General features: G+C 42.4%; 1 protein-coding gene across 1 annotated transcript in view; it reads right to left on the reverse strand.

The window, feature by feature from the left end:
• LOC134346871 (contactin-associated protein-like 5) overlaps positions 1–22,251 on the reverse strand; it is a 1,673,098-nt gene that overhangs the window by 640,541 nt on the left and 1,010,306 nt on the right. Inside the window, exon 13 of the mRNA XM_063048676.1 lies at positions 18,355–18,555. Coding sequence (XP_062904746.1) covers positions 18,355–18,555 — 201 coding nt within the window. The remainder of the gene's footprint in view (positions 1–18,354; positions 18,556–22,251) is intronic.

The following is a 22,251-nucleotide window of genomic DNA, read 5'->3' on the forward strand; positions in this document are numbered from 1 at the left end:
CTAGAATGGAGTGAGCAGGTTGATTGTAATAATTTTGTGATATGTAGCGATTCTGTATCGGCCCTTGCAAGCATTAAGGTGGGTACATCAAGAGGTCACCAGGATCTGCTTTATGAAATTCTGTTTGCAAATTCAAGACTGGCTAGACAGGGCAAAAATATCGCATTCATGTGGGTTCCAGCACATTCGGGTATTATGGGAAGTGAGACAGCAGATAGGCTTGCAAAAGCAGCAGTCAAAAAAGGATCTATAGAGGTCAATATTAAACTATCAAAATCAGAGGGGAAGAGCATAGTGTGGAGAAGGATAAATCAACAGTGGCAGCAGCATTGGGATACAGCAATAAAAGGAAGACATTTACATTCAATTCAGAACAGAGTAGATATGGGAAGAAGTAGGGGAGTAAAGTGGAAGGAGCAAGAAATTATAAGTAGACTGAGAATTGGGCACAGCAACCTTAATGGCACTCTGGCCATCATAAATAAGCATCCAACAGGTTTTTGCGATCTATATCAGGAGACTGAAACAGTAGAGCATATCCTTATTTCATGCAGGAAATTTGCACAGGAAAGGCAACAAATGTTACAACGATTACGCAAAATAGGACTGGTAGAGAACAGTGTTAAAGGTTTATTGGAATGTGGGAAGCGTGAGCAGGGGAGGAAATGGTTGTTTAGTTTTTTAAGGGCGACGGGACTGGACAGATGGCTTTAAAGTGAATGGACAATGGGGGACAATAAATCCTGAAGATGGCAGTAATGCAACAGTGTGAAGGAGGAGGAGGAGGAGGAGGAGGAGGAAGAAACAACAACCTCTGGCTGCTGGATTGTTCCTGTCTGAATCCCTTCTCTGCCCCTTCTTCCTGAATCCTTGCTTCACCTCGCCTGTAACCCTTGCCTGCACTGCTGACAAGTTCCATTGCTGGAGCAAGATAAGGAACTGTCTATTGTTTTGAACTGTCTCTGTGTCCATGCCTTTGCTAGGCAGGTCTGGCTGTTTGCTGCTACTTAGTGTTGGGCTCTGTCTTTGTGTCCTTGCCTTTGCTAGGTAGGTCTGGCTATTTGCCGCTACCTAGCATTGGGAACCGTCTGTGTCTACACCTTTGCTAGGTAGGTCTGGCTGTTTGCCACTACCTAGTGTTGGGAACTTTCTTGTCATATTCTGCATTCTGTGTAATGAGTCCTGGCCCTATTTCCTGTACCCTTGAAGGGGTCCTGGCTCTGTGTTCTGTGTATGAGTCCCGGCCCTACATCCTATTTCCAAGGAGGGGTCCTGGCTCTGTGTTCCATGTTCCTGTCTCTCCCTTGACCAAGGCTCTGCATTTCCTGTCTCTCCCTTGACCAAGTCAAGGCTTCGGGGTCTCATCCAGTCCTAGCCACGACCAAGAACCTTGGACTGTCCAAACCACAGCTTTGTGTCTTGCCCAGCCCAGGAGTACCTTGCCCAGCCTGGTGCTAGGGTTCACTCATCCTGCGCGGGTGTTCGCTTGTCCTGTCCTGGAGTGTCTTGTCCTGTCCTGTAGCCTTGTCATGTCCTCGCCTAGTTCCAGGGTCCGAGCCCGAGTCAAGACCCAGGTTCTGGGTCCTTGTCCAGTCTCTGGCTCGGAGTCCAAGCCCAGGCTCCTAGTTCCAAGTTCTATGTCCTAGTATGGTTCCATTGACTAGTATGCTTCCACTATACTAGTCAAGTCCTAGCCCAGGCCTTGTATCCTTGTCTTGTCCAGGGCCTTTGTCATGTCCAGCGTCCTTGCTTCCCCTCTCCCCTTGCTTCCTTGTCATGCCTAGTCCTGTTCCTGGTACTTCACTGTCTGTGTCTTGCATTTGGGTCCACTCCCAGCACCCCAAATTATGACATGCTGTCTGGTGCACCTCTGCTTCATTCCTAATTCCAGCATCAAGTCTTGAACGGCTCTATATTGAACTTAGCTGAGAAGCCAGGTGCACTTCACTCCTTCAAAGGTTATAAGACTTTCAGACATAGGAGCAGAATTCAGCTATTTGGCCCATAGAGCCTGCTCCACCATTCAATCATGGCTGATCCTTTTTGCTCCCTCCTCAACCCCACTCCCAGGCCTTCTCTCTGTAACCTTTGCCATGCCCAATCAAGAAGCTATCAAGCTCTGCCTTAAATACACCCAACAACCAGGCCTCCACAGCTGTATGTGGTAATTAATTCCATGAACTCACCACCCTCTGGCTAAAGAAGTTTCTCTGCATCTCTGTTTTAAATTAATGCCCCTCTATCCTGAAGCTGTGCCCTCTTCTCCTAGACTCCCCCACTATAGGAAACATCCTTTCCACATCTACTATGTCTAGACCTTTCTACATCTACTATGTCTAGGCCTTTCCACATTCAGAAGGTTTCAATGATATTCTGCCCCCCCCCCTTCTAAAATCCAGCAAGTACAGACATGGAGCTATCAAATATTCCTCATATGATAATGCTTTCATTCCCAAAATCATCCTAGGGAACCTCCTCTGGACCCTTTCCAATCCTAGCACATCTTTTCTTCAATGAGGAGCCCAAAACTGTTCACAGTATTCAATGTGAGGCCTCACCAGTGTCTTATAAAGCCTCAGCTTAATATCCTTGCTTTTGTGTTTCAGACCTCTTGAAATGAATGCTAACATTGCAATTGCCTTCCTCACCACTGACTCTACCAGCAAATTTACCTTTTAAGACGTTCTGCACAAGGTCTCCCAAGTCTCTGCATCTCAGATTTTTGAATGTTCTCCCGGTTTATAAAATAGGTAGCATATTTATTTCTACTACCAAAGTGCATGACCATGCATTTTCCAACATTGTGTTTCATTTGCCACTTTCTTGCCCATTCTCCTAATCTTTCTAAGTCCTTCTGCAGCCTACCTGTTTCCTCAACACTACCATCTATTCCATCATCTAAATCATTGATATACAGCATAAAAATAAACGGCCCCAATACGGACCCCTGTGGAAAACTACTGGTCACTGGCAGCCAACATGAAAAGGATCCTTTTATTCTCACTTGCTGCCTTCTACCAATCAGCCAATGCTCTAACCATGCCAGTAACTTTCCTGCAATACCATGGGCTTTTAACATGGTAAGCAGCCTCATGTGTGGCTACTTATCAAAGGCCTTCTGAAAGTCCAAATGTACAACATCTATTGCATCCACTTTATCTATCCTACTTGTAATCTCCTTGAAGAATTCCAACAGATTTGTCAGGCAAGGTTTTCCCTTAAGGAAACCATGCTGACTTTGTACTACTTAGTGACTTTGTACTTGTCACCAAGTACTCCATAACCTTACCCTTTACAATTGACTCCAACATCGTCAGAACCACTGAGGTCAGGCTAGCTGGTCTATAATTTCCTTTCTGCTGCCTTCCTCCTTTCTTAAAGAGTGGAGTGATATTTGCAGTTTTCCAGTCTTCTGCAACCATACCAGAGTCCATTGATTTTTGAAAGATCATTTCTATTGCCTCTACAATCTCTACCACTAACTCTTTCAGAACCCTAGGTGCAGTTTATCTGGTCTGGATGACTTGCGTACCCTAAGGTCTTTCAGCTTTATGAGCACTTGTAATTAGTAGCTGCACTCACCTCTCTTCCCTCACACCCTTCAATATCTGACACACTGCTAATGGCATCCACAGTGAAGATTGAATTGATGCAGAATACTCATTTGGTTCATCTGCCCTCTCCTTGTTCCCTGTTATCATTTCTCCAGCCTCATTTTCTAGTGGCCTTGTATCTACTCTCATCTCTCCTTTTAATTTTTACATACTTGAAAAAGCTTTTGCTATCCCCTTTGAGATTGTTTGCTAGCTTGCTTTCATCTTTTCCCTCCTAATGATTCTTTTAGTTCTCTGTAGGTTTTTAGGAGCTTCCCAATCCCATTAATCTTCCTATGTCACAATGGCAGCGCATTGGGAGCAAGGGTGGACCCAAATGCAAGACACATCTTGTGAGGTTACTTAGATTTAGTTTATTGTTCGATACCGGGAGAGCAAGGCAAGAGCGGGAGTAGCGAACCGGACAAGGACTCAGGACTACGACTAGGCTGGGACCAAGGGTCTGGGCTTGGACTCGGAATCAACTCCCAGAACTAGAGGAGACATGAAGAGGCTAGGGTATGGACTCTGAGCCAGAGACCGGGCAAGGACCCAGCACCTGGGTCTTGCCTGTGGCTCGGACCCCAGAACCAGGCAAGGACATGACATGGGCTAGGGAGAGGAGGAACATGGGAACACAGCCTCGGTCTTGGGGAGCAGGTACATGGAACCATGGACACATACACAGAACACAGAGTCGGGACCCCTCCTTGGTACAGGACATGGGGCCGGGACTCATGACCCTCCGCAGGGCAACAGCAAGATAGCCTGACTTACCCCACGGAGGCAAGGACAAGACATAACTCCCTGCGGGGCAACGGCAAGACGGCCAGACTTACCCCACGGAGGCAAGGACTAGACAACATGAAAGAACACCAGACAGTTCCTATCTAGCTCCGGCAATAGAACTAGACCGAAGTGCAGGTGAGGGCTGCAGACGAGGGCTAGAGGTGAGCGGGGCAGAGAAGGGATTCAGACAGAGGGGTAGGACAGGAATCACAGACCGCCAGGGCCAGGACTTGACTCGGATCTGGGAAGCCGCCAGGGTCCGGACTTGACTTGGTACTTGAATGCCCCCGGAGCCAGGACTTGACTTGGAGCCTCTGGGTAGTGGCGAGCTCTCGACTCGGCCTGGGAACAGTAGACAGCGGCTCCTGATTCCCTCCGGCGGGTTAACTGACAGACCCACCTCGGTGAGGAAACTTTGCAGGTTCGTTTTGGCTAGGTAACTTGACAGGGTTGCTCCGGTGAGGAAAGGCGAATTACCGGCACCCGCTTCGGGCGGAGACTAGGCTTGCTCCGGCCAGATGACATTGGCACGCTGTACCTTGGTGACTTTGCAAATGCTCCCGTACCGAACGGCTGAAAGCCGGAGACTATAAACAACAGGTTCGGTCGAGTGTTAATTGCCTCTTATCACCAAAGTTAAGGGACACGGGAAAACAGGGAATCAACGGTCTGGATCGTAACATAAACAAGCTAAATTTAAAGGGACCCCGATCCAGACCATGACATCCTATTAGTTTTTGCTTTCTTGTATGCCCTCTCGTTTGCTTTTATATTAGCTTTGTCTTCCTTTGTCAGCCACAGTTGTACGATTTTGCCATTTGAGCATTCCTTTGTTTTTGGAATACATCTATCCTGCACCTTCTTCATTTTCACAGAAGCTCACACCAGTGCTGTTCTGCTGTCATCCCTGCCATCATCTCCTTCCAATTCACTTTGGCCAATTCCTCTCTCATACCAACGTAACTCCATTTACTCCACTGATATACTGCTATGTCAGACTTTACTTTCTGCCTATCAAATTTGAAATTGAACTCAATCATTGTGATCACTGTCGCTGAGGGTTCTTTTACCTTAGCTCCTTAATTGCCTTAGGTTCATTACATAACATCCAATCCAGTATAGCTCATCATCCAGTAGGCTCAAAGACAAACTACTCTAAAAGGCCATCTTGTAGGCATTTAGCAAACTCACTTTCTTGAGATTCATTAGCAGACTGATTTTCCCAATTGACCTGCATGTAGAAATCTCCCATGACTATCAGAACATTGCCCTTTTGACATGCCTTTTCTATTTCGCATTGTAATCTGTGGTCTACATCCCAGCTACTGTTGTGAGGCCTGTGTATAACTGCCATCAGGGCCCTTTTAACCCATGCAGTTTCTTAACTCAGCCTATAAGGATTCAACATCTTCCGATCCTATGTCACATCTTTTTATTGATTTGATACCAGCAAACAGCTACGGGGAGCCACAGGTGAGAGCTGAGTGCCAGGTGGGGACCAAAGTTGGACTAACCATTTTGAAAAGGACGTGATATGTTCCCTCACCAGAGGTGCTACCCCTCCCTGACACCCTATACTTTGAACTTTGTAGCATAGAGAAACAGAAAAAAAGTTACCTTAAAGTGACAACAGAGGAAGGTAGGGCAGTAAAGAAGGCATTTGGCACTCAGGGTATTAAGATGAGAGTTATTATGTCATGTTACAGCAGTCGAATACACTGGAGACTTTAAACTTGTAGCATTTTGTGAAGTTTCGGTTGCTGGGGTATAGGAAGGATGTCATTAATCTGGAAAAGATGTAGAAAAAATTCACAAGAATGTTACCTGTACTGGAGGTCTTGAATCATGAGGAGTCTGAATAGGCTGGGACTTTTCTTCCTGGAGTGCAGAAGGTTGTGCAAGTGACCTTAGAGGTATATGTATTTTAGAGATACAGTGTGGAATAGGCCTTACCAGCCCTTCAAGCAGTGCTGCCCAGAAAACCATGATTTATCCCCAGCCTAATTTACAATGATGAACTAACCTACTAACCAGTACATCTTCTGACTGTGGGAGAAACCCCATGCACTCTATGGGGAGGAAGAGAAAACCCAGAGAAAACCCATGCATTCTGTGGGGAGGAAGAGAAAACCCATGCATTCTATGGGGAGGAGGTACAGATAGTGTCAGAATTGAAGTCCAAAATCCGACACCCCAAGTTGTGATAACATTGCCATACCACCCAGTAATGAAGGGCATAGCTGAGGCGGAGAGTTGCAGTTTATTTTTCCAAGGATTATGGACTCTAAAACTAGAGGACTGATTTATGCTGAGAGGAAATGTTTAAAAGGGACCTGTAGGTAAGTTTACCTCCACACAGAGTGATGGGTGTATGGAATGGAATGAGTTACCAGAGGACACTGTAGAAAAGAGTACAATTACAATGTTTGAGAGACATTTGTACAGGTACATGGATAGAGAAGGCTAGATGCATATGGGTCAAACACAGCTAAATGAGACCAGCTCAAAGTGCCATTTGACTGGCATAGACAAGCTAGCCAGTCTGTTTCCTGGCACATTTTGCATGATCTATTCATCTGAATGGGGCTATCAACCTGCACTAAAAAGGCATGTGAATGTACTTTAACTGATGTGGATTTTGCTTTACATGTTATTTATTTAGAGACATAGTGTGGAACAAGCCCTTCCAGCCCTTCAAGCTGTGTTGCCATCAACACCTGATTTAACCCCAGTTTATTCACAGACAATTTACAATGAGCAATTAACCTACGAACTGGTACATCTTTGGCCTGTGGGTGGAAACCCACAAAAATATATTACTCTATTAACTTTAAATGCATGTACTTTAGCGGTGGCAATATGCCTGTGAGGTAATCGAAAGCCAAGCATTGTAAAGATCAGAAGCACAGGTATCCCACAAGGGGGAAATGCAAGGAATGGTTATGTGTAGAAGATGATCCACAGACACTTCCTTGATATTATGCCAACTTTGCTCATGTGAAGGGACCAATGTCTTTCGCTTTAACAGTCCCAACTCTAGGACAATGTGGAGATTGTTAAAAATAGGCTGCTACTAAAAAGCCTACTGTGACAATGAGCTATGGATTAATGAGTTATCTTTTCCAGGCCCCTGACCTGGTGTATAGAAGCAAAATGGCATTTATGGCATCATCAAGGATTACTCACTTGACTCAATAATGCTCAGAAGCAAAAGAAAGTTAACACTTATAATACAAGTCACAACAACACCAGCCATGCTGCAGAATCAGAGACAGTGCAGACTGAGGCCAAGGAAGTCTGTATCACTGTATCATTTCTTGTCATAGAAAAACAAGAACTAGGAGCAAGAGTCGGCCATCTGGCCGGTGGAGCCTGCTCCACCATTCAATAAGACCATGGCTGATCTGGCCATGGACTCATCTCCACCTACCTGCCTTTTCCCCATAACCCTTAATTCCCCTACTATGCAAAAATCTAAAAGAGGTATTTTCCATTTGTTTTAAACTGCTGTTTTACAGAGGCTAAAATGTTTTATTTTGCCTTCCAGTTGAAGCTAAATAATGCTCAACCTGCTCTGGCAGCTCAGCCATATTGTGTACATGTCTGATAAATAGAATTCTGGCACAGCTTGTCTGGATAAGTTCAGGAGAAATATTTACACTGGCTGAGGAGTCTAGCGTTGATGAAAGCTTGTGGCCCTCCCAGAGCCAAGGAGTTGTTGACAGGTTCTGGAGTCAGAATTCTGTGCGAGCAGAAGGAATGGGGTATGATCATCCTCTGTGTTCATGAATCGGTGAGATTAAAGTTTGAGGCCTCGTGTTTGGGATCTCATCGGCGGATGCAGTGTTTGAGACCTGGTATTCAGTGATTGATGGATCCTGGCATTGATGCCAAGGAGTAAGGCTCGAGGGTCAAAGCAGAAGTCTGGAAGTTGAGGCCTGTTGGCCAGCGGCCTGGGTCTGTGAGTCCCTGGGTACTCAAAGGCTCAACGTTGACATGTTCTTATTAAATCCAAGTCTGCTGGAGGCTGAAGAAGACAGCCTGCCTTGTTGTTAGAGAACTGTATGTGTGGATAGAAAGATGAACTGGACTTGTATTAATGTTGTTTTATTGTGTTGTGGTGTTGTGCCAAACATTGTGGGCATACTATGTTGGCTCTAGGGTATGTTGGTTGTTAATATGATAATGCATTTCACAACATGTTTTGATGTACACATGATAGATAAACTTGAAACTGAAATTTCTTCACACAGAGTATAGTGAACCTTCGGAGTTTTGGATCACTGACACCTATGAAAGCTCTGCCTTTATACTCATTCAGATCTGAGATGGGTAATTTTCTGAGCACTAAGTGAACCAAGGTTTATAGGGATACTGCTGGAAAATGGTACTAAGCTACTGTAGATGGTAAGCAATGTTTATGATGCAGGCTCAAAGGGCCAGTTATGTTCTTCAGAAGCAATCAATCTACTTCAGACATGACTTAGCAAGCTGTTCCCAGGATAATATAGAAAATGGTTCCAGATCCTTAAAATGTCCTTGAAAATACACACAGGGGCCACATTATCACCCTCTTAGAAAAGCAAATATCTAAAAGCCAATTATGTGACGGCAACTCAAAACATAACAGCATGGAGATGTGGTCAGGAGATTCAGCTGTTGTTCAGACCAAACATCAGAATGGGGAAAAAATGTGATCCAGGTGACTTTGACTGTTGAATGATTGTTGGTGCCCCACTGGGTGGTTTGAGTATCTCAGAAACAGCTGATCTCCTGGGATTTTCACACGCAGCAGTCCAAAAAACAAACAAAAAAAAAAATCCAGTGAACAGTGAGCCTTGTTATTGAGAGACGTCAGAAGAGAATAGTCAGACTGACAGGCAACAGTGGCTCAGATAACCATGTGTTACAACAGTGCCATGCAGAAGAGCATCTCTGAACACATAACAGGTCAAAACTTGAAGTCAATGGGCTACAGAAGACCATGAACATACACTCAGTGGCATCTTTATTAGATATAGGAGATACCTAATTAAGTGGCCACTGAGGGTCCATAACTTTCCCTTCAACATTCTTGGCCCAAGAATGTTGATGTTGACGGTGAACCATGCAACAGGGCATCAAGCACCTGAACACATATCCAGAGAGAAGCTGGCAATACCTCTGGGATTTTTCACCCAGCATTAACCCAACACAGAAATAACAAAGCTGATTTTAAGTACGTATGGATGAACAGACCATTCTGAGCAAGTTTCATACATGAAGTCTGTAAATGAGCTTTTGGATCTGATTAACAAGTGATGGGTTTAAAAAAAAAAGGAACCTCAGCCAGTCCCAAAATCCACTGAACAAGATTTAACAGAATCTTCAAAGTTCAAAGTAAATTTATTACCAAAGTGTGTATTTGTCACCATATACTAGCCTGTGTTTCATTTTCTTATAGATGTTCACAGTAACACAAATAAATACAATAGAATCAATGAAAAACTACATGCAAAGCCTTACAAACAACCAATGTGCAAAAGACCAACTGTGTGAATGCAAAAAAAAGGTCAAATAATTAATAAATAAATAAATAATGATGAGTTGTAGATTGTGTTGAGGTGAGTGAAGTTATCCACACTGGTTTAGGAGCCTGATGGTTGAGGGGTAACAACTGTTGCCAGGACCAGAGGGCTTGCTTGATAAATTACGTACGGGTAAGCTCAGACTTTATTTCTTGGAGCTTGGGAGACCTTATACATGTGTATAAAAATACAATGACCATAAATGGGGTGAACACACAGAGTTCCTTATACTCCAATGAAAGGGAACCAAATACTAGCAGGTGTAGGTTGAAGGTGACGAGGAGAGATTTAAAACGTACCTGAAGGGCATTTTTTTCATGCTGAGGGCACTAACATATAGAAGGGACTACCAGAGAAAATGTTTGAGGAAGCAACATTGAAGAGACATTTGAATCAGTACGTGAATAGGATATATTTAGAGGGATATGAGCCAAATGTGATTAGGTGGTATATTGGTTGTCATGGACTTGCTGGTTCCATGTTGTATAGTGAGGCATCAATTGGTTCTATTGGTTCTATGTCCATTCAGAAATCTGATGGCAGGTGGAAAGAAGTTGTTCCTAAAATGCTGAGTATGTGTCCCCAGGCTCCTGCCCCTCCTCTTTGATGGAGATATTGAGTAAGCAGGTCCTGTGTGGAGGGGTCCTTAATGATGGATGTCGCTTTATTGGGGCATTGCTTTCTGACTACGTCCTCGATGGTGGGGAGGCTAGTGCTCATGTTGCAGCTGGCTGAGATTACAACTCTTTGCAGTATTTTCCGATCCTGTGCAGTGGTCCCTCCAGGTGCCGCTTCTAACTGGTTGCATTACCAAAAGGTGATAGAGCTGGCTGTATTTACAACTCTCTGCAATATTTTCTGGTCCCTCTACAGATGTCACCTTCTAACTGGCTGCATTACCAGAAGGTGATGCAGCCAGTTGAATACTACATCAGTAGAAATTTACTAGAGTTTTTGGTGACATACAAAATCTCCTCCAACTCCGAATGAAATATAGCCACTGGCATGCCTTCCTCACAATTGTATCAATATGTTGGACACAGCATAGATCTTCAGAGATGTTGGCACCCAGGAGATTGAAACTCCTTGTCCTTTCCACTGCTCAGCCCTCAATGAGGACTGGTGTGTGTTCCCGTGACTTCCCCTTTCTGAAGTCCACCGTCAGTTTCTTGGTCTTGCTGGTATTGCAACACAACTCAACCAGGTGATCTACCTCGCTCCTTTATGCCTCCTCATTACCATCACTTTGTTATTGGCAAACTTATGGGTGACATTTGCTCAGATCATAGACTCAGCATGCTACCTAGACACCCAGTCCTGGTCAGTAATACCATAAGCTGGGGTCAGTACTTTGAACTGGTTCTCTGAAATTTAAGCAGCTGTCTTGGATGGAATGAATGTTTGAGGCAGAATGAAAAGCACTGATACCAGTCTACATTTAGCACTGTGAATGAATTGCCTGCCAGTTTCTTGGCCAATTAAGCAGCCAGCTTGTAAAATCACAGGCCGAATTCTGTTGGCATATACAAAAAAAAAACTTGTCAAACAACTGAAAAAGGGTAAAAAGTGGAAACTTCAAAACTGAAATTTTGCAGCTCCCAACAACTTTGTGGAACTAATCTACACTGCATGCATAGCCACTATGACTTAAAAGAAATGTAAACATCTTGGGAGAACAGCACAAAAATACCTGAATATTATCAAGGCTCTTAAGTTAGATTACAGGAAATATTACGCCAGCAATATTCTGAGAATACAAAATAAGTTTAAGTACTAATTTGATTGTGCTGAAACTGGAGAGGGTTCAAAGGAGGTACACAAAAATGATTCCAGGATTGAATGGCTTGTCATATGAAAAGCATCTGATGGCTCCGGGCCTGTATTCACTAGAATTCAGAAGAATGAGGGGTGACCTCATTGAAACCTATTGACTGGTGAAAGGCCTTGATAGAGTGCATGTGGAGAGGATGTTTTCTGTGGTGAGAGAGTCTAAAACAAGAGGGCACAGCCTCAGAATAGAGGGGTGTCCTTTCAGAATGGAGATGAGGAGGAATTTCTTTCGCCAGAGAGTGGTGAATCTGTGGAATTTTTTTTGCCAAGGCAGCTGTGGAGGTCAAGTCTTTATATGTATTTAAGGGAGAGATTGGTAGATTCTTGATTGGTCAGGGTATGAAGGGAAATGGGGAGAAGGAAGGAGATTGGGGCTGAGAGGGAAAATGGATCAGCCATGACGAAATGGCAAATTAAGACTTGATGGGCCAAATGGAGAGTGGGGGAGATTCAAACAAGAGGACATGAGTTGAGAGTCCAAAAGCAAAAGTTTAGGGGTAACATGAGGGGGAACTTCTTCACTCAGAGAGTGGTAGCTGTGTGGAATGAGCTTCCAGCAGAAGTGGTTGAGGCAGGTTTGATGTTGTCATTTAAAATTAAATTGGATAGCTATATGGACAGGAAAGGAATGGAGGGTTATGGGCTGAGTGCTGGTCTGTGGGATTAGGTGAGAGTAAGAGTTCGGCATGGACTAGAAGGGCCGAGATGGCCTGTTTCCATGCTGTAATTGTTATATGGCCTAATTCTGCTCCTATATTTTATGGTCTATCATTTACCTATCCAAATGCCTTTTAAATGCTGCAATTTTACTTGTGTCAACCACTTCTGGTCCATGAACCTATGATCCATTATTCCTTTTTTTTTTGCACTATTTCTTGATAATATCATGTAATTAATACTAATAATTTTCACTGTCTTTGCACTGTACTACTACCACAAAACAGCAAATATCATTTCACATGAGCCAGTGATAATAAATCTGTTTCTGATTCTGCTAACCATTAAAATCACTGGCAGGATATTTAGGTTTCTTTTCTCCTAAATGATGATGGATATTTGGATAACCACAAGAGATTCTGCAGATGTTGGAAATATAGAGCAACACACAACATGGAACATGCTGGGAAAAACCCAGCAGATCAAGCAGTATCTATGGAAGGGAATAAACAGTTAACATTTAGGGCCCAGGCCCTGACAAATTGTCTCAGCCCCTAATGTTGGTGGTATATTCTGCTCAGAAGCTGCTGCCTGCCCTGCTGAGTTCCTGCAGGATTTTGTGCTGTGATAAACATTAGGAATTCCTTTCAACCTCACAAACATAAATGCTTGATACATAATTGTTTTAAATTAGTAACTGATAGGCTTTTGTTTGGCTAAGGTGTAAAGTACTCTGGAGTTATGGCATTATAGATAAAATTAACGTACAAGTCAGCCATGAATGGTGGAGCAGGCCGAATGTCTTGATACTGACTCCAAGAAATAACTCCAAATGGAATGAGTTTGAAACAATTACTGACCTGAGATGAATTTCTTTGCTCTTCTGCAGAAGTTTTGCAGTTTAGAGGCTGGTTTTGCAAGCCTCTAAAATCTGTATTTTGCATTTTTCTACATGACAAGTTGCAGCTTTGACTTTAGATATTTTGTCAAATTATAAAAATGACATTTTCAAGTTTCCACATGAGCTAAAGCAATAAGGAAAACTTACTTCCAGCATTGCTTACCTTCAGGTATTACAATATGTACTGTAGTTTGTGTTTTACAATGTAAGAATGTGGTCTGTAATTCAGAATAAAGAACGTTGGGACAGAAATTAAATTTTGGTTACCAGCATATGTGCTCTCTCCTTTACAGATTTGGAAGATATGAAGTCAATGTGTGTGGAAGGAACATTACTGGTAGTTAATACTCTTACACCATAAAGCCATGCGATATATAGAGGCAGAATTAGGCCGTTTAGCCCATCAAGTCTGCTCTACTATTCAATCATGGCTGATTTCCTTTTTCCTTTTCCCAAACTGATTTTCCCACCTTCTCTTCCGAAGTTTTAACTCCCTTACCAATCAAAAACCTTTCAAATTCTGCCCTAAATACACAGAATGAGTTAGCCTCCACAGCCCTCTGTGGTATGAATTCTACCAAACATTGGGTCTCTGACTTCTGAATAACTTGCAGAGGGAATTTATTTTCTGTCTCAACCCTATTCTATGGCATCAGACAGGCTTCAGGGAGAGAGTTGCCAACTGCTATTTCTAATTTGTTTATAATGGCTCTACATATTTAATGTAGCACTGTTATCGACGTTGGTCCTTTTTAATTTAAAATGTTTTAATTTCTGCATGTGCTGCTCATTCTGAAGCAGTTTTTAAATCATTGAAACAAATGCCAGCCAAGTCAGTTTCTGTTAGTTCTGCAAGCCTCTAAATCTGCTATTGCAAGCTTCTTCAATAACCTTCTGCTTTCACGCCATTTGTATGAGGGTTGCATTATGCACCATTCCAGCTGAATTCACTGCTCACGCTGAAGGGAGGCATATGTTGTTGAGTTTTTGTTTTGTATCTGCGACATTTCTTCTGCCACTAGGTGGTGTAGTGAGCCAGATTATTAGCTGGTGCATTCACTAGCAATGCTACCTCTGGCTGCAACAAAGAGACATTATGGCCAACTGCACTGTACTAAGTCAAGTACATGATTATCACAATTAATGCATTTCACTGGAAAATCAAACCTGCCTTATTTTAAAATTTAGAAATACCGCACGGTAACAGGCCTTTCTGGCCCAATGCATATGAGCCGCTCAGTTACACACGTGACCAATTTGGAATAAATAATTCATCTAACATGCCGAAGGGAGATGATATGGATGTGATGGGAGGTGAGGACCTCGCTACAATAGCTATCGTTAAAGACGTGGTGCTGACAAACTTGTGGGCCTAAAGATAGATAAGTCCCTTGGTCCTGATGGAATGCATTCCAGGGTACTGAAAGAAATGGCAGAGGTTACAGTTGAGGCTTTGGTGATAATTACCAAAATTCTCTGGACTCTGGGCAAGTCCCAGCAGATTGGAAGAATGTGAAATTCAAAAAAGGATGTAGGCAAAAGGCAGGTAACTATAGGCCAGTTAGTTTAACATCTGTAGTTGGGAAAATGTTTGAAGCTATCATTAAAGAAGAAATAGTGAGGCATCTGGGAAGAAATGGATCCATCAGGCAGACACAGCATGGATTCAGCAAAGGCAGATCTTTGAGGATATAATGAGCACAGTGGACAGAGAAGAACAGGTGATGTTATTTACTTGGATTTCCAGAAGGCCTTCGATAAGGTGCCACATAAAAGACTTATCCATAAAATAAGGATTATTGAATTGGGGGTGATGTATAAGCATGGATAGAGGATTTGTTAACTAATAGAAAGCAGAGAGTTGGGACACATGGGTGTTACTCCGGTTGGCAATCAGTGGTGAGTGGTGTGCCGCAGGGGTCAGTTCTTGGCCCACAACTGTTCCCAATATATATTAACGATCTGGAAGAGGGGACTGAGTGTAGTGTATCTAAATTTGCTGATGAAACTAAATTGAATGGAAAAGCAAATTGTGCAGAGGATATGGAGAGTCTGCAGAGAGATATAGATAGATTAATTGAATGGACAAAGGTCTGGGAGATGGAAACAAATGTTGGTAAATGCAAGGTCATCCACATTGGAAAGAAAAACAAAAGAGCAGATTATTATTGAAATGGTAAAAAAATTGCAGCATGCTGCTGTGCAGAGGGAGTTGGGAGTGTTTGTGCATGAATCACAATAGGTTGGTTTGTAGGTGCAGCAGGCTGTCAAGAAGGCAAATGGAATGTTGGCCTTCATTGCTAGAAGAAATGAATTTAAGAGCAGGGTGATGCTGCAACTGTACCAGGTACTGGTGAGGTTGCACTTGGAGTACTGTTTGAAGTTCTGGTGTCCTCACTTGAGGAAGGATATAATGGCTTGGAGGCAGTGCAGAGGAGGTTTACCAAGTTGATTCCAGAAATGAGGGGATTAGACTATGAGGAGAGATTGAGTTGCCTGCGACTGTTCTCACTGGAATTCAGAAGGATGAGAGGAGATCTTATAGAGACATATAAAATTATAAAAGGGATAGATAAGATGAAGGCAGGAAAGTTGTTTCCACTGATAGGTGAGACAAGAACTAAAGGACATAGCCTCAAGATTCAGGGGAATAGATTTAGGAAGGAGATGAGGAGGAACTGCTTTTCCCAGAGGGTGGTGAATCTGTGGAATTCTCTGCCCAACAAAGCAGTGGAGGCTACCTCAGTAAATATATCTAAGACAAGGATGGATGGATTTTTGTCTAGTTGGGGAATTAAGGGTTATGGGGAAAAGGCAGGTAGGTGGAGATGAGTCCATGGCCAGATCAGCCATGATCTTATTGAACGGCGGAGCAGGCTCGATGGGCCAGATGGCCTATCCCTGCTCCTATTTCTTATGTTCTTATGAAGGAAATTGGAGGACCTGGTGGAAACAGACGCAGTCTTGGGAAGAATGTGGAAACCTCTTACTGACAGCAGCAATGTTGTTATAGGATTATGCTAATCACTGGGCTACTAGGCCCCACCAGTCAAGAGAGGTATCTGATTTTGCTTAAATTTAGTATGATGCAGTTCTGTGAGCCAATAAAACAATATCAATGTGACCTTAATCACCTATTGTATGTACAGTAAAATAGATTTTTGGGGTGCCACGGTAGTATAGCAGTTAGTGGATGCTGTTATAGCTTGGATGTTCGGCAGTTCAGAGTTCAAATCTGGAACTGTTCTATAAGGAGTCTGTGCGTCATCCCCGTGGAGTGTGTGGGTTTTCCCCAAGTGCTCTGGTTTCCTCCCAGCATCCAAGGACATACTGGGTAGGTTAATTGGTCATTGTAAATTATCCAGTGAGTAGGTTAGGGTTAATAAGGATTGCGGGATTGCTAGGGTGGCGTGGCTCAAAAGGCTGGAAAAGCCTAACCACACTGTATCACTGAATAATTAAATTTTACACACTGAAATTCACTTCAGAATTTTGGCTTCTGAGATCTCAGTAGAGCTTACAATACCATTTTACATATAATGCAAATATCAGAGTTTCATCGGAGAATTTGGCACTGACCAAGCTCATAAGTCCATTGAGTCATCAGATTTTAGATGATCCAGAAAGAATTTCAACGTGTATTAACAACAGCATCAACCAACTCATTCCTGCTCTGTGCATAACTCAACAGTAACCTGGAATCAAAAGTATGGATAAGGTGTGTGTGTGTGTGTGTGTGTGTGTGTGTGTGTGTGTGTGAGAGAATGAATCATGCCAAGCGTGCCTTTGAGACCATGATGTATCCACTTATAAGGTGGAAGAGCAACACCTCATATCCGTTTAGGCAGCCTCCAACCTGATGGCATGAACATCGATTTCTCCTTCTGGTAATTTGTTTTTCCTCCCCTTTCCCTCTTCTTCTGTTCCCCACTCTGGCCTCTTACCTCTTCTCACCTGCCTATCACTTCCCTCTGGTTCTCTTCCTCCTTCCCTTTCACCCATGGTCTACTCTCCTCTCCTATCAGATTCCTTCTTCTCCAGCCCTTTACTTTCCCATCCACCTGGCTGCACCTATTAGCTTCTTGATGCTCCTCCTTCCCTTCACCCCACCTTTTTATTCTGGCATCTGCCCCCTTCTTTTGCAGTCCTGACCAAGTGTCTTAGCCTGACACGTCACCTGTTAATCATTTTCATAGATGCTGCCTGACCTGGTGAGTTCCTCCAGAATTTTGTGTGTATTGCTTAAGGACTTATGCCCATCTCTGAATGCTAGGCCAAACTTAACGCATCATCTTTGGAAGGAAATCACAAACGAGAAAATCTGCAGATGCTGGAAATCCGAGCAATATGCAAAAAATGCTGGAGGAACTCGGCAGGTCGGGCAGCATCTATGGAAATGATTTACAGGTGACTTTTCAGGCTGAGACCCTTCTTTGGAAGGGAACCATGTCATCCTGAGGCAATTGCACAGTAATTGCATCAATTTATCATGTTCAGGGAAGCTCAGTTTGGGTGCAATGCTGGCCAAATTAAGTCTATTCTCTAAGTTACTAACAAACCAACGTACTGCAACAGAATATCAGATTATACACTTCCTCGAAAGCATATGTGCCTTGTTTTAAAATCTCACCACTGAAAGCTAAGTACACTCTATGCAATCCAACTATAGAGAATACCTCAGAACCAGTAAACATGATTAAAACAGTATTTTACACATTAATTGAATTATAATTAACGGTTGTGTGAATCACAATAACTAATGGTTTAGAGTAATTGTTGAGCACAATTAATATTTTCCTGATCTTTGTAGATTTATATAAAAAAATGATATAATACAATCATAGATCAAGTGTAAAGGGCCTCCATTTCTAAGGATGACACTGCAAGCATGTGACATTACAGAAGTAATGCTTTCTGACTGATGTCAAATTCAAGGTTGATATCCCTTCCCCATGCTAACAAGAAAAGTGTTGAGCTTTGATGCTCTGAAATTAAAGGATGTGCTGCTTATATTTACCTTGTGTGTTTAAAAGGCGTGACTTCTTGCAGTGGTAGGCCATTTCTTGTTCACAATACTCCATGCTCTTAATCATGGCTTGAATCTGTTCCATGCTGGCTGTGTAATTAAAGAGAGCAACATGGGGTCTTTCTGCAGTGGAGTCTTGTATGACGGTGAGCTCACTGTTGTTGTGGTGGATCACAGTCCATGTTTTATCTTCTGTTTTTTAAGTTAAGGAAATAAAACATAATTGTCAACAAACCAAATAGTATTAAGACAGTTGTTATTCATTGATAATGACAGGTGAATCATTCACTTAGCAGGCCACATCATTTTCCTGCACATAATGTTTGATCTTAAAGTGCTATTTCTTTTTGATATTTTGTGGGCTTCACTACCTTTAAGGGTGATGGAAATAAATTCAGCAGGCAGCCAACAAAACGCTGGTGGAACTCAGCACATCAGGCAGCATCTATGGGGGGAAATGGACAGTTAATATTTTGGGTTGAAATATTCCATCAGGACCCTTCATCATTCCTTTGTCTTTGACTGCTGAGTTCCTTTAGCATTTTCTGTGCTGTTTGCTGGATATGTTTCCATCACCCTTGCATCAATGACATTGTCAAGAGGCACCAAATCAAAGGGTATCAACCATCACCAAAGACCCTCAGCACCTGGGGCATGTTCTCTTCACATTACCACCATTGGGGAGGAGGTACAGGGGCCAAAAGACCCACACTCAACAGTCTAGGGAAAGTTTCTACCCCTATGTCATCAGGTTTCTAAACAAACTCATTATTTATCTTTTGTACTACTTATTTCGTTCTTGTAACTTGCAGTAATTTTTATGTCTTGCTGCTACCACAAAACATTTCACCAGATATCTGCTCCTGTGTCCTATGGTCTTACATCAGTGGCAATGAACCTGATTCACATTCTGACAATGGCATATGCAGGAATTTAAATTTGATTACACATTTTGGGAGAGGGGCACATTAAGTAATTTCAAAATAAGGGCATTTCAAAGATCAAAGTAAATTTATTATCAAAGTACATATATGTCACCATTTTCTTTTGGGCATTTATAGTAAATACAATAAACTGTGAAAATACCAAAAGAAATAATAATAAATAACAAATAACTATCAAATGCGTGAGATGAAGAGTCTTTGAAAGTGGGTCCATATGGGAAATGCAAAGACATTTCTTCACTGAAAGGGTGGTGTATATTTAGGCTTTGTAACTTTCTACGGGTTCAGTCACTGAATTCATTCAGCACTGCAAATGATTGTATCTCGATATGAGGATTTAAGGAAAATCATGTTCAAGATAGAAGATCAGGCATGATTCTGTTAAATGGCGGAATATCTACACCGGCTTCAATTCCTTATGTTCTTACACAAGTAATACCTTGGTGGTCTCATGTCTCTCTGGTGTACAGTACCCTGTCTCCCATTTTCATACACATTTAAGAGAAGAAATAGCACAGATTCAAGAAATGTTTTAAATAGGCTGGACATCCTAATTGCTGTCCCCTGAAAATGAAAGCAGGACAGTAATTGAGTATCTCCACCTACTTTGAGGTCCAAACCAAGACCCTATCTTGAAACAGAAAGAACATTTGTGAATGTGGTAACAAAAGGGTTAAATTACTGAATTTTCTTATACCGGATTATTTTCTTTCTTCCATGGCCTTCTGCCTTCTCCTATCAGATTCCCCCCTTTCCAACCCTGTATCTCTTTAACCAATCAACATCCCAGCTCTTTACTTCACCCCTCCCCATTCCCGGTTTCACTTTGTGTTTCTTCTTCCCTTTCCCCCACCTTCTAACTCTGATCCCCAATCTTTTTTCCTCCAGTCCTGCAGCCTGAAACGTTGACTGTTCTTTTCCATAGATGCTGCCTGGCCTGCTGAGATCCTCCAACAAATTGTGTATGTTGTTCGGATTTCCAGCATCTGCAGATTTTCTCTTGCTTATGAAAATGTGACGTCCTTTCTGTCTTACAGTGGTGCAAGAAAGTTTGTGAACCCTGTAGAATTTTCTGTATTTAGCATAAATATGTATGACTTAGAATGTGATCTTATCTTCACATGTTCTAAAACTAGATAAAAAGAACCCAATTAAATAGATAAAACAAAAATATTATTTTTTCTCCCTCGGTCCCTCTCACTGTAACTCCTTGCTTGTTCTCCATTTTCCTCTGGTGCTCCTCTCTTCTCATCCCATGATCCTCTCCCTTCTCCAGCCTTGTATCCCTTTTGACAATCAACTTTCCAGCTCTTAGCTCCATCCCTCCCCCTCCTGTCTTCTCCTATCATTTTGGATCTCCCCCCTCCCTCCCACTTTCAAATCTCTTACTATCTCTTCTTTCAGTTAGTCCTGACCAAGGGTCTCTGCCCGAAACGTCGACTGTACCTCTTCCTATAGATGCTGCATGACCTGCTGCATTCCACCAGCATTTTGTGTGTGTTACAAGAAGACTATACTTGTTTATTTATTTACTGAGAAAAATGACCCTATATTACATGTATCTGTTGGAAAAAGTAAGTGAATCTTTGCTTTCAGTAAATGGTGTAACCCTCTTGTACAGCAGTAACTTCAACCAAACATATCTGGTAACTGTTGTTCAGTCCTGCACATCGGCTTGGAGGAATTTTGGGCCATTTATCCCTACAAAAGTGCTTCAATTCTGGGATGTTGGTGGGCTTCCTTGCATTAACTGCCTGCTTCAGGTCCTTCCACAACACTTCTAGAGTATGAAGGTAAGTACTTTGACTCAGCCATTCCGAAACACAAATTTTCTTCTGATGTACTCTTGTCTTTCAGATCATTGTCTTGTTGCACTATGCAACTTCTATTAAGCTTCAGGTGGCAGACTGTTACCCTGATCTTCTCCTGTAAAACATCTTGATACAATTTTGAATTCATTGTTCCTTCAATAATTGCAAGCTGCCCAGGCCCTGAGGCAGCAAAGCAGCCCCAAACCATGATGTTCCTTCCTCCATGCTTCACAGTTGGGATGAGGTTTTGGTGTTGGTGTGCAGTGCCCTTTTTCCTTCAAACATAGGTAATATGCATTTCTGTCAAAAATTTCAACTTCTGTCTCATCTGTCCACAGAACATTGCCCGTGAACCATTTTTGAACATCCAGATTGTCTTTTACAAACTTGAGACATGCAGCAATTTTTTTTTTTTTGGAGAGCAGTACTTTCCTCCGTGGTGTCCTTCCATGAACACCATTCTTGTTCAGTGTTTTTCTTATAGGGATACATGAACAGAGAGCTTAGCAAGTTCTAGAGATTTCTGCAGTTCTTTTTCACCTCCTTCAGCATTGCATGTTGTGCTCTTGGTGTGATCTTTGCAGGATGCCCTCTCCTAGGAGAATAACAACAGTACTGAGTTTCCTCCATTTGTAGACAATTTCTCTTACTGTGGACCGATGAACACTTAGGTCTTTAGAAATGCTTTTGTAGCCTTTTCCAGCTTCATGCGTCTCTATAATTCTTCCTCTAATTTTCTCTGAAAGTTGCTTTGATTGAGGCGCGGTGCACATAAGCAGACCTTTCTTGAGAAGAGCAGGCTCTGTCAGTAACCTGACTTTGTGTGACTTTTTTATAGGGTAGGGCACCTCTACAACTCACACCTCCAATCTCAACTCATTGATCAGAACACCTGACTCCAAATAGCTTTTGCAGAATGCATTATCACAGAGATTCGCATACTTTTCCCAACAAATACATGTAATATTGGATTGTTTTTCTCAATAAATAAATGAACAAGTATAATGTTTTTGTGTTATTTATTTAATGGGATTCTCTTTATCTAGTTTTAGGACTTTCGTGAAGATCTGATCACATTTTAGGTCATAGTTCCGCAAAACTAAAGAAAATTCTGTAGTGTTCATAGACTTTCT

This window comes from Mobula hypostoma, chromosome 5, assembly GCF_963921235.1.
Source record: "Mobula hypostoma chromosome 5, sMobHyp1.1, whole genome shotgun sequence".
Lineage (NCBI taxonomy): Eukaryota > Metazoa > Chordata > Chondrichthyes > Myliobatiformes > Myliobatidae > Mobula > Mobula hypostoma.